Genomic DNA, 11,938 nt, shown 5'->3' with positions numbered 1-11,938 from the left:
AGAAAAAGAAAATGGAAGTGGAGCCATTCATACGGCTCACCAAAGGTCATGGTTCAACCCACTCATAGGTCCTGGACTCCTGATACACTAGTTGACAAACCTCCAATGCTTCAAAGCAGCCTTCACCAACTTGATGCGCTCTAGATGTTCTGGACTCCAAATTCCATCATCCCTGACCATTGACCATACCGGCTTGGGGTGATGGAAGTTCTAGTCCAATACATCTGCCAGGCTCATGGTTGGGGAAGGCTGCTCTAGAGTATACTTGTGTGTACATCTCTAATAGATATATATGCATATTTACACTCACACACACCACATCCCCATCTTCATAACGAGGAAATACAACCAATGGGCCACATTCAAAGACATTCTAGAATAAACCAACAAAAATCCAACTTCATCTGTTGAAAAAAAATGTATTTGATTACTCGCGTAAAATTACAGTATCTCTGCTGTTAGTAAGTATTAAATGTTAAAAGAAACTGGGCCTATTTCCTTTCAGTTTTCCAAGAAAGTGCATGTAACAGTCCAAAGTATACTTCTCCCCCGCCCCGCCATACCTAATACAAAATAAACAAACACTATACTTGTTCTCTTGGTCAAAACGTTGGGTTTGAGCTCATTGGGAACATATGTACATTTTAATGAACTCAACATTTCTCGCCATATGTACAAGAGCATCTAAATTTGTCCATGGAAGGTTGTTCAAGATGCCTTTTATAGCAGCACAAAGTCCAGCACTTTTTTTTTTCTATAGTGAATATACCTACAAGGCAAAAGGTTTCCAAACTACCAAAACAACACTTTTGGATCTCCTCTAATCACCTGCGTGCTTATTTACTGTACAGAAACTTATTAACATCTAAGACGACTCCAGTAAAAAGCACAATACAAAGGACAATTCCAAAAGGAGAGAAAAGAAAGTTAAAATCTGCCCCCCCACACCAAAAAACTTAAAGCCGTTTTAATTTTAGAATAAAAATTTAAACCCCAAAAACAAACAACCGAGCCTGTTGTGAAGGATGCATATGGTTCAATTTTATATGGTCCATTTTCAATCCTCTACGCAAATCTGTTTGGAGAATTAAACAACGTATTTGCTGATAAAAATTTCCATTGGGATTGAAGTATACACATATACAGACTTTTTTATGAGAGAGAGAGAAAGAAAGAAATGAATTATGGAGGCATTGCATCACCACCAAAAGTTTATGTTAAACTGGATATAGAAAATAAGTTAAATGCCAGAAGGAGACCACCTAGCTGAACAGACTTGTGTTGCCATAAATGTTACAGCACTTTAGTCAATTAGTATTTAGTTCAAAATACAGAAGACCAAAGATAACGCTTGCATGTGTTTGCAAAGCAAAAATAAAAAAGAGGAAAAAAGGTTATATCACTAATAAATAAGCTGTTTTAGAACTCTAGATGTCGATCAGTGTACAAAAGGATGTCTTTTTAATGTTGCTGTTTTGTTGATTTGCCAAAATAAAAACAAAAAAACAAAAAAACCCACACAACCTTAGGTTGCAATATCTGCAGGAACGTTCGTAACATATGTCCTAATTCGTTACAATCTCTTTGCCGTCTTCCACAAAACGCGTGAAACGGAAGGCAGTCTCATTCTCGCTGCTTGCCATTTTCTCCAGACCAGCTAGAGGCGCGTTAGGTTCTGAATTCTGGAGCTTCTCCATGCTGCCCGTCAAGCCGCTAATAGGGGAACTGCCGCCATTGCCTATGCTTCCAGGAATTGGAGGGATGCCACCATTTTGAATGACGGAGATCTCATTCGTCTTCATGGCCAAGCCATTGGAGAGCGCTGCTGCGTACTGATTCCAGAAGCTAGACGGGTCTCCGTTGCCTGACCTCACAGCCAAATCTTTTGGAAACATGTCTGGAAATTTTACAGGGTTGCTTCCGAGAAAAGTCATGGGGCCATCCACAGAAAGCCGTCTGCCTCGCCTGGCAGGTGTGCTGTTCCACATATGGGTCCCCATGTGCACCTGAAAGAGACACTGGTTAGCAGTGGCATTCATGATTTTATGTTGGTTAAGAATAGCCTAAACACATTGTCCATTCTTCCAATCTAGGGCAAGGATGCTCAACTGTCAGCCTAGAGGCTGTACATAGCCTCCTCTCCCACACCACTTTTTTTTCCCGGTTGCTTGCTGGTGCACAGTGTGGTCTGAGGGCACATGATGCAGCCACCTTGCTAAAGCTAAATTGGTCTGGATCTGGTTAGCATCTGCGGGAGGGGGCATATGGGGATCCTATGTACACTACCTTCAAGTCCCATGATGGAAAAAGATGGGATGCAAATATAAACAAACATCAGGTTTTAGTCAAAGTATATTAAAAAGCTTGCCTACCATTTCACTTGCCAAGGAAGTAAGAACAGCAGCATTTTTTCAGGTTGTATAAAAGAAGAGATAGTCCAGACCTTTAATGGGATGGCACTCTTTTGGATTTTGTATGTAACGAATCCATAAATGCACATGTTTGCATGTCATATTCCAACCTTCCCCAACCTGTTGCCCCCCAGATCTGTTGGACTACAACTCCAAGAATCTCACAGCCAGCCATGTAGTCTAACACATCTGGAGGGAAATAGGTTGGGGAAGGCTGTCGTACTCTGTAACTGGGACCAGGTGGCACCAAATTTATTGTGGACCTTGACTGGCATCAGTTTTTGCAGCAACACACACTTCCAGCCCTAAACCACTGTCTGAAGACCAGAAGTACCCCCACCTCTGAGAATACAGAACTTGGCCATTCCTGTTCCAGAAGACCACGATAAAGGCTGAAAGGATACGATTCCCCATTCAAATCAGTAATAACCAGCAAACATTCACCTGGTTCAACAGAAATAGCCTACATTTATCCTGCCACCAATACCTTGCTTATTACTGTTTTTAAAATAATAATTCAACATATTTAGTTTAGAGTGGAGCCTACATCCACTTCCACTGTAATGCCAACTGCTGTATATAAGCCACCCATTCCCTTATAAGTGTACTTCTGAGTAGTTCAAAAGCATTCCCCACTGATTGCTCATTGGAAGGCCTGAAAGTAGTTACATGTTTCATATCACCTACAAAAACCTCTAGAGGGATATCCGATGAACAGGAAAACAGAAATGTACATTTGAAAGTTCTCCACTGGTGTTCCACAGATTATATGCATTTGCTTTTTTAACACATACCAGTAAACATAATTGCTAGAAAACCAATCAAAGTGAGTAGTTGAAACTTTGTGCTGCACAGTGAAGTAACCCAACTGTAAAGAGAGGATTTGTTACTATGCTGTGTATGTATCTCACTTCCCCAGTACTTTTAATTGGGGGATCTGTAGATACCTGCATTCACACAAAAATTAATCTTGAATCTCAAATGGTGACTACATTATGCACATTTACGCAAATACACTTCCCTTTGATATGCAAGTTGTAATTGGTCAGAAATTAAGAACATTTTTGGAAGGGACAGAAGAAGTAAGAGGACATGAGCTGCACCGAATATCAGAGGCAGAAGATATGTATAAGGATGGAGGATGCCAAGGGTAGTCTAGGGAAAGCATATCACCTGAATAAACAAACCCAATAATCTTTCGACTGGTGGAACCTGGACCTTCACCTTCACCAGAAGCCCATTTTTTAAGGTTCCACCCCTGCACCTTTTCCAAGAGTCAAAGTTGAAGTTCCTGGGAAAAGCAAGTCAGTCCTATGCTATACATCCACAGGGTGAGACATGGCAAGAAACCAAATGCCTTGTTCTTACCATTCCTGCCCAAAGCAAAGCTTTCTGCTCCTTTACTCTGTAGACTTCATGCTTGCAATTAGGTATCAGTAATCTAAGGGATTAAGCTCCCCCACTCTATGCACTAAGCATGATAGTTGAGTATACATCAGTGTTTCATGCTGCAGAATCCATATAGCATGAAAGACGTACACCTACAGACACGTGTCATTAAGCCCTGATCATAGTTTCCAGACATGTGACATTGGCATCTGCCATTCACATTTTACATGGGAACACCAGAGGACACACAGGAATCATGTTTTCCATGCATGAAGCGGGGAGCTACCTAAAAATGACACACAGGAGGCAGAGATCGATACGAAAAACTAACTAACTAAAGCCTTTTCGCCAACTGCAACTCAGCATCTTCAGCAAAACAGAGCATTATAAGGAGGTGTCGGGGGGAAGTACCTTAAGGTTCCCTTTTGTTGTGAAAGCTCTTCCGCATATAGTGCAGGCAAAAGGCTTCTCCCCTGTATGGGTTCTTTCATGGATCTGCAAAGCGCTGGAGGATGAAAACGTTTTTCCACATGTGTTGCAGTAGTGCTGCTTTGGCGTTCTTCTGGGCAGAGCCGGAAGCAAGACGGGTGACGTTGCTGAAGGTGGCAAAGGCCCTGAAGGAAGTAGGCTGGATGATGTCTCTTTGCTGTCCTGAGGAGAGCCGTGTACAAAACCGTTGACCTCAGTTTTTATAAGAGACGAGGCTGAATTAGTGGGTACCACTGCTGAAGAGTTCTGATTGGGGCCAAGGTTCGAATTGGGTTCAAAGAGCTGGGATGGTAGATCTCGCATTTGATGTGTCAACATATGCTGCTTCAAATTACCCTTTGTGGAAAAGCCACGATTGCAAACTGTGCAAATAAATGGTCTCTCTTTGGTATGACTCCTGTAATGAATGTCCAAGGCACTCTGACAAGCAAACGTTTTTCCACAAATGTCACATGCCGTGTTCTTAAGTTTGCCTCTGTCTCGGAAAGGAAACAGCATGCTCAAGGACTCTTCTTTAATCATTTTCTCTGGGTTGCCTGACGTCAAGTCCAAAGCGCCACCATTTGCAAGGGCCAGTGGCCAACCATTGGCAAACTCGCTTGATAAAGTTCTTGGTGGTTTCTCTTCAACGCCTGGCAGTTTGTGATAATCAGCCGTGCTGTTGGACGGGGACAAGGCCTGCATGGAAGAGGTAGACTCCGAGATAGCAGGACTTCCAGCGCTTTGGCTTTCCATATCACCACCGACAGAGGATGAATCATTTGTCATTACGTCCCCTTCCACTGACCCATTCTCCACAGACTTTAAACTTGCTTGGAGCTGTTCAGCAAGCTCTGCATTGATCATCTTCATCTGATTTTCTAAAGCAGCAATACTTGACATTTCTAGTGGCAATGGGGAAGAAGATAAACTATCTTGAGATGCATCAATGGATTTAGGTGTATCCGGTACACTACTGTCAGGACAGTCTTCCAAGTTCTCATCAGAGAAGTTATCCAGATCATCAAAGTTCTTTTCATCAAAAGACCCTGTATCAGACTCCATCGATTCAGGATAGTTTTCCGTCACAGGTGTGTTAGGTATCTGGCCACCCATGTGCATTCTGATGTGCTGCTGTAGCACGACAGCATTGGTGAACTTTTTCTGGCAAATTGGGCAGGAATGTTGCACTCTCAGTGGGGGCATGGCACGGTGAACGCTATAATGGGTCTTTAGATTTCCTTTTGTTGTGAAGGCGCGGCCACAGATTTTGCACTTAAATGGCCTTTCACCGGTATGCGTGCGGTAGTGCATTTTCAAAGCACTCTGGCAACTAAGAACTCGGTGGCAAATGATGCACTCATTGGGATCAGTTGCCTTTTTATCAATATTTTCCACTAGTTGCTGCAGCTTGGAAGTCTCAGAGGCCGGTGTTACATCCAGCAGCCCTCCAAATGGAAACTTGGCCTTAAATTGTTCTGACATGAGAGGCATCAGTGGATTGGTGAAAGTGACCACACTGTTGGAACCCAAATCTGCTGTTGGCGAGGTTATGGAATTGTCCAGACTAGCAGAGGCACTGGGCGTCTGAGTGCTTTCTTCTGGTTTGTCATTGAAGGACAACAACACACCCACCTCCCCTTCAGCTATGTGGCCATTTGCATTTTTCCCAGCAGGATCAATGGCGCCAGAGTCACTTTTGACAGAACATGGGGGACTAGAAGAAGGATGAGTGATGGGAATAGGTTGAGGTTCCTCTGTTTTGATAAAAGGAGTCAAGCTTGGAAGGGTGGGTGGAAGCGGTAGGCCAACTGATGTTGTCAGAGTTGATAACACTGGCTTGCTGTCCAGCCAGCTGGTTACAGGTTTCTCTGGTGGTATTGACATTCCATATGGGATGCCTGTACTTGTGGGAATGTTGTCCAAATGCTCTGGCACTGGGTATGGGTTCATTTGAATGTGAGGATATTTTTCTTTATGACGCTGAAAATGGACTTTTAAGTTCCCCTTGGTGGAAAACCGGTTTCCACAGATGTTGCATTTAAATGGCCTCTCCCCCGTGTGAGAACGTAAATGGATCTGCAAGGCACTGTCACTCCCAAACACTTTTGCACAGAACCTGCATTTATGCTTAAAGAATGCTTCATCGGAACAACTTTTTGCTTCAAAGGTAGCTAGGCTGGGGGGCTTACTTTTCCTCTGCTGGGCCAGAGCAGCCAATGAGTTCAAGTCCTCTGCAGGCGTTCCGAGAGTTGACAAAGGATTGGGGAACACAGAGTTGCTAGGGGTGGGTTGAGGTAGAAGAGGGTTTGACACGGGGCTTAATAAACTGCTTATTGCAAAAACTGGTGAGGATGACGTGGTCACTGGCGGATTGCCGAGCTGTGGGCCACCAGCATTTGTAGCCACTTTGTCAGAGGATGTTGTCACAATTGCTGCTGCAGACAGGTTAATATTTGGAGATGAGCCGCTACTGGATGGAATCATAGTGTTGCCAGGATTGCTCTGAGGTAGCTGTAGAGGGGGTAGTTGCTTCACACCACTGATGCTGGCAGACTGGCTAGCTAAGCTTTGTGCCAAGCCAGCCGCTGCAGCCAGCTGCTGGGATAAATGGGAACTTAATGTGGACAAGGGGTTGGCAGATGTTCGTAATGTACTCTGAGATGGGCTAGGAGAGGTTGGCAGGTCCGCATTCTGGGAAGCCAGCAATAATATTTGGTGACGGATTTGTTCAATCAATTGCAACTGGTGGATCTGTTGCTGCTGCAAAGCCAAGAGCTGCTCCATCAGGGCAGGGACGGCCAGCTTGCTCGTCGAGGCACCATTGCACCGTGCTTCCTGGGAGAACTGTGCAACCGCCACTTTTGTGCTCTGAAGGTTTTCAATGATGACGTTGCTATTGATCATTGAGAAGTTGCCTAGCATGGTCAGATCCCCTAGTTGAGGTAGAGAGGTTGTTGTAGCTGAGGTACCCATGGTGGAGCAGTTACTGCTTGCAATACTATTGTTGACATTCTGGGAACTACTGCTAGTGCTCTTGCTAATGCCGGAAGCCTCCACGTCCATGGATTCTTCCTTCTCAAGTTTGTTGTTATGCTCAGAAAGGTCGCTGCGGTCTACTTGATCCATGTTATTAACTGTGTCATTCCTCTGTTCATCAGGATTATCAGTAGGGGAGCTCGGAGGGAAGGCTTCAGAAGGAGAAACGGGATTTTCATTCACAATTAAAACTAATTGATTTTTAGTACAGTTCTTCTTGTGTTGCAGGAGATCCGGGAGTTCAAAGAACTCGGCACAGCATCTGCCACAGACGTGGGCATCCTTTGCCTTGGTGGTTCGATTTGTTTGACCCTTCTGCTTGTCTCCTAAAACATCAAGGCAAGGGAAGGTGGGGAGAAAAGAGCAAGGTTAGCAACTGAACAGAAATACAAACTGATCGCTAAGATAGGGGTAGGAAATTTTAAGACTCACAGAGTGCATCTGTCTCACAAAGGCAACCACGCTCAGAAAAGCATGCTCCTCCCCACCCTCTCCATTTTGCTACACTCTTCCATTTTATCCAAGCACAGTCTGATTTTTTGTTACCTGTTCCCAGATAAACAAGTATCCCTATTTCTCGTGTGTGTGTGTGTGTGTGTTTTAAAGTTCAATAGTGTGCAATGGTGTAGTTATGTAATTTTAGAGCCTGGACTTAATGATCTTAAGGGGAGAGGGATATTTCTCCTGTCTCCTTTCCCACCCCACCATTCCATGCTTTATAACTGCTTCTACATTCCTAATATGTTAGAGGAAACAGACAAACCACCCAACAACTCATTCCCAAACCTGACAAAAAGGAAATATTGGGAGCATGGGCAACTTGAATGCATGTGCACAGAGCATGTGCATTTTAAACTCACTTCAATTGTAGTGCCATTCTGACTACAGGGATAAAATGGAGTTTACTTCTGCTGCCCTGAACCACTGATGTTCGGTGACTAAACACATTTACTTGGGAATAAGTGCCATTTTGTTGTAGAAAAGGGTGTGACTATAAAAGGTTTTTACAATTAAGAAGGAAACGGATGCTGAGGAAAGCAGTCTTCCCCTGCCCCAGATCTGCGTGCCAGGCCTGTTTGCTACTCCCCCATTTCCTGCCACTCTAAGGGGTCATTTGTGAGCCCCCTGGGCTGCAGGGCCCTGAGGTCCTGTTCTCAGGGCCCCGCAGCTAGTACAGCTAGCGGTACAGCTATTGGTAAAGTCCTAGCTGTACTGCTGCACTTATATGGTCGGTAATGCCCCTCCTACATGATGTCTAGAAGTTAAATCTTCTTTTCCAGTACTTTTCCAGCTGCACTGGCTGCCAGTCCATGTCCAGACCCAACTCAAAGCGCTGCTATTGACATTCAAAGCCCTAAACGGCTTACGGCCAGGTTATCTGATGGATCCTCTCCTCCCATATGTACCTGCCTGGACCCTAAGATCACCTTCCAGGGTCCTTCTCTGTGAGCCCCTGCCAAAGGAAGTGAGGTGGGTGGCCACCAGGAAGAGGGCCTTTTCTGCTGTGGCACCCCGGCTGCGGAATGAGCTCCCTAGAGAGGTTCGTCTGGCACCTACATTGCACTCCTTTCAGTGCCAGGTGAAGGCCTCCCCTTCACAGCATTTTAGTACTCTGGTCTTGTAGCACTGCTGTTTTAAATCTGCACTTTAAATCTCTGCATTGCTGCTAGGTTTTATTCTGGTTGCCCTTCTATATTATAATTTTAATCTTTCATATTTTATACTGTTTTATGTTGTACTTCGTGTTTTTAATTTTTGTGAACTGCCCAGAAAGCTTCAGCTATTGGGCAGTATAGAAATACATAAATACATACATACTTCTCTGGTTGGGAGAAGCAGTGGATTCATTTGACTCTAGCGCACATCTATGTGCATGAACACTAAAGTGCTGCAAAGTGCAGTGTGTACCATTTCACACCCTGCAGCTGGTCAGGTTCATACTGAATTATTCAGCATAACAACATATGATAGAAACATTACTAGAGATTTCTGCCCCCTGTATTTTGGCTAAAAGAACAAACACCACCTTGCATTGGTTTTAAATGCAAAGATAGGCTACTGTAGAGTAAAAGGAATACAGTGTATAGTGGGTAGAGAACAGCCTTCAGCAAAGTATAAGTAGGGATGGATGGATGGACGGATGGATCTATTTTCAGCCCATGTCAATTTCACACACATTAATTCATAAGTCTGTTCTGTCCCTCTTCCACATTCATCTACATTTTTAAAAAATCTGCATGAAAATTCGTATTAAACTTATGTTTTTGAAAGTGAGTTTTTGCACAAAGTTCACATTTATAAACATGTTTTATCACAAAGACACATAGTTAAACATATTCTGTTCTAAAACACATATGTTTGAAAATGCTTTTTGGTAATATTTGAGCTGAGAACTGCATCACAAAATCTGGAGAAGCACAAAATCCGATGGATCATTTAGGGTGCAATCTTATGCATGTTTAGACAGAAAAAAGTAGGACCATGGAAGTGTGTGTGTGTGTGTGTGTGTGTGTGTCAGGCAGTGTCACAAGAAGGTGTTACAAGTTGGTGGAGTGTCCAAATCTTTAACTAGGATTTCTGTTTCCCTTCCTTTTCCTACCCTGCAGATATCACCCCTTAGCAACAGTGCAGGGCAGCCTTCCTGAACCTAGTAGTCTCCAGGTGTTTTGGACCACAACTCCCATCATCCTTAACCACCTGTCACGCTGGCTGGAGAATGATGGGAACAGTAGTTCAAAACATCTGGAGGGCACCAGGATGGGGAAGGCTTGTGTAGGGCTTCCTGAGCTGAGGAGGAAACCTATAGGCCTATATGTTGTATATCTTTTTTTCTCCAAGTCGTTTTAGTGCAATCTGCTGCTCAGTTTCTTCCCTCTCCTCTGCTGCACCAAAAGAGACCAAGAACGGCCACACACACCAAAAAAGAAAAGATCAATACTGTGACTTCACAAAGGTTGCCCATGACTGATTTTTAAGACTGTACAAGGGGAAGCTTTTATGGATACCCATGTCTTAGATGATCATTTCCTTCAGATAATCCATCAAAATATAAAATAGTATGAAGTGAAGACATTGGGGTATAATGAAATTCCATAGTATGGTATTGATTTCCAATGTTTCATACTGCTTATTGCCTAGTTGTCCACCGAGTGGCAAATCAACCATTTGAAGGACTCATTAGACTCTCAAGTCTCCTGTCAACCTTGTTCATCTTCAACAGATTCAAAGATACCTTTGACAGTCGCCCCATCACTAAACTAATTTGTAGTCATTCAAGGTCCCAATCAGCTGCTGACAAGAAAGAAGGTTGGGGGGAGCACATATCACCAGAGCTTCAGGTTGACATGAACCGATAAACAAACGAGCAAGCTTTGGAGTTCTAGCGAAACACCAAGCTAACTCTGATCTTTCTACAAAAGACCGGTTTCTCCCTTCCAAAGTTCTTTTTATTGCATCTAAAGGCTTTGTTGAAGAGAAAATGAAAAAAGGGAGAAATCCCTTGTCCAAGAATAATATTCATATTTCCACAATAAAGCATTTGTTGTCTAATCCTACTTATGGTGCTTAGTTGAAGACTGCAAAGTTATTCTGTACACTGCTTTTGCTCAGCAAACCCCAAGTAGCTCTCTATGCATTATGGATTTCACTGGTGAAAATATTGCAGCCAATGCTACACTTGCTGAGCACATTTTCAGCCTTACCTTAAAGGGGTTTACTCCAAATTAATCCCTACTGAATGCAATGGAACTACTTCCACTAAGTATGGTCCGAACTGATGCATCAGTTGGAAGCTGAGTCCCTAATCAACAGGACTTGCTTCCAACTGAATATGCTTAGGATCAGGGTGTTAGGTTGCCTTTTTATGATGCCAACTCTATCCTCAACCATACCAGTATAAATCTCTGGGTAGCTCCATTGTGAATATACAAGTTCTCCCAACTCCTTGTAGTCATTGTAATTTTACAACCATGAAGATTAGATCAGAGTATGACCTCATATCTATAAAAGCAGCATTAAAAACTTTACATTTCTGGGAAAGGGGAAAAAAACCATCAAAGGGGTGGGGGGGGGAGAGAGAGAAGAAGAAGAGCTGTTAAGAGAAAATGTTTCTATACAATAAGAAATCAATCCAGGTTGTTAAGGTTGATAACCTTATGCAATCTTCCCTGTCTGAGTGCATATCAAAACTATTTGCTTTTAACTGTTGTCAATTGTTTAACAGATAGCTCTGAACCTTTCATTAGAAAAACCCTTTCATTTCATGTTTGTTATCACTGGTTGCTCCCTTTTCTTATCGCTAAGATCCATTTGTAAATTAAATGTTTCAAAGAAGAAGAAGAAGAAGAAGAAGAAGAAGAAGAAGAACCTCCTCTGACTTCAAACTAGCTGATCTTATTCAAGAGAAGGATGGCTCCCTATTGTTTTCTCAGCATGAAGACACAAATTCTCTTGTACAGATTGTGTGTGGTCAACTTAGAAAAGCCAGGGGAAGGGGGGGGGGAGCCCGTTTAATTCAAGGATTACCTCCCTGCCTGTTTTGCCGCAACACTAAAATCAGATAATAGGTAGTTTCCATGACTTCCAAATTAAATCTCAGAAGAAAAAAACGAACATAAAAAAAGTTCCTGGAA

General features: G+C 43.1%; 1 protein-coding gene across 2 annotated transcripts in view; it reads right to left on the bottom strand.

The window, feature by feature from the left end:
• Nucleotides 1–401: 401 nt before the first annotated feature.
• The window catches only part of SALL1 (spalt like transcription factor 1), a 20,626-nt gene continuing 9,089 nt past the window's right edge, over nt 402–11,938 (bottom strand). The window contains exons 2-3 of one of the 2 annotated variants that reach the window (XM_084812415.1): nt 4,212–7,633; nt 402–2,006 (exon numbers count right to left, since the gene is read on the bottom strand). In XM_084812415.1, coding sequence (XP_084668541.1) covers nt 1,566–2,006; nt 4,212–7,633 — 3,863 coding nt within the window. In that variant the 3' untranslated portion in view covers nt 402–1,565. Of the gene's footprint in view, nt 2,019–4,211; nt 7,634–11,938 lie in introns of both variants that reach the window. The other variant, XM_084812414.1, reaches the window with a different exon arrangement.

The sequence above is a fragment of the Heloderma suspectum genome, chromosome 8, assembly GCF_057233095.1.
Source record: "Heloderma suspectum isolate Gila_16-S chromosome 8, 16-S_ref, whole genome shotgun sequence".
Taxonomy (NCBI): Eukaryota; Metazoa; Chordata; class Lepidosauria; order Squamata; family Helodermatidae; genus Heloderma; species Heloderma suspectum.
The sequence above is the reverse complement of the archived record's forward strand: the minus strand, read 5'-3'. Positions and strand labels throughout refer to the sequence as shown.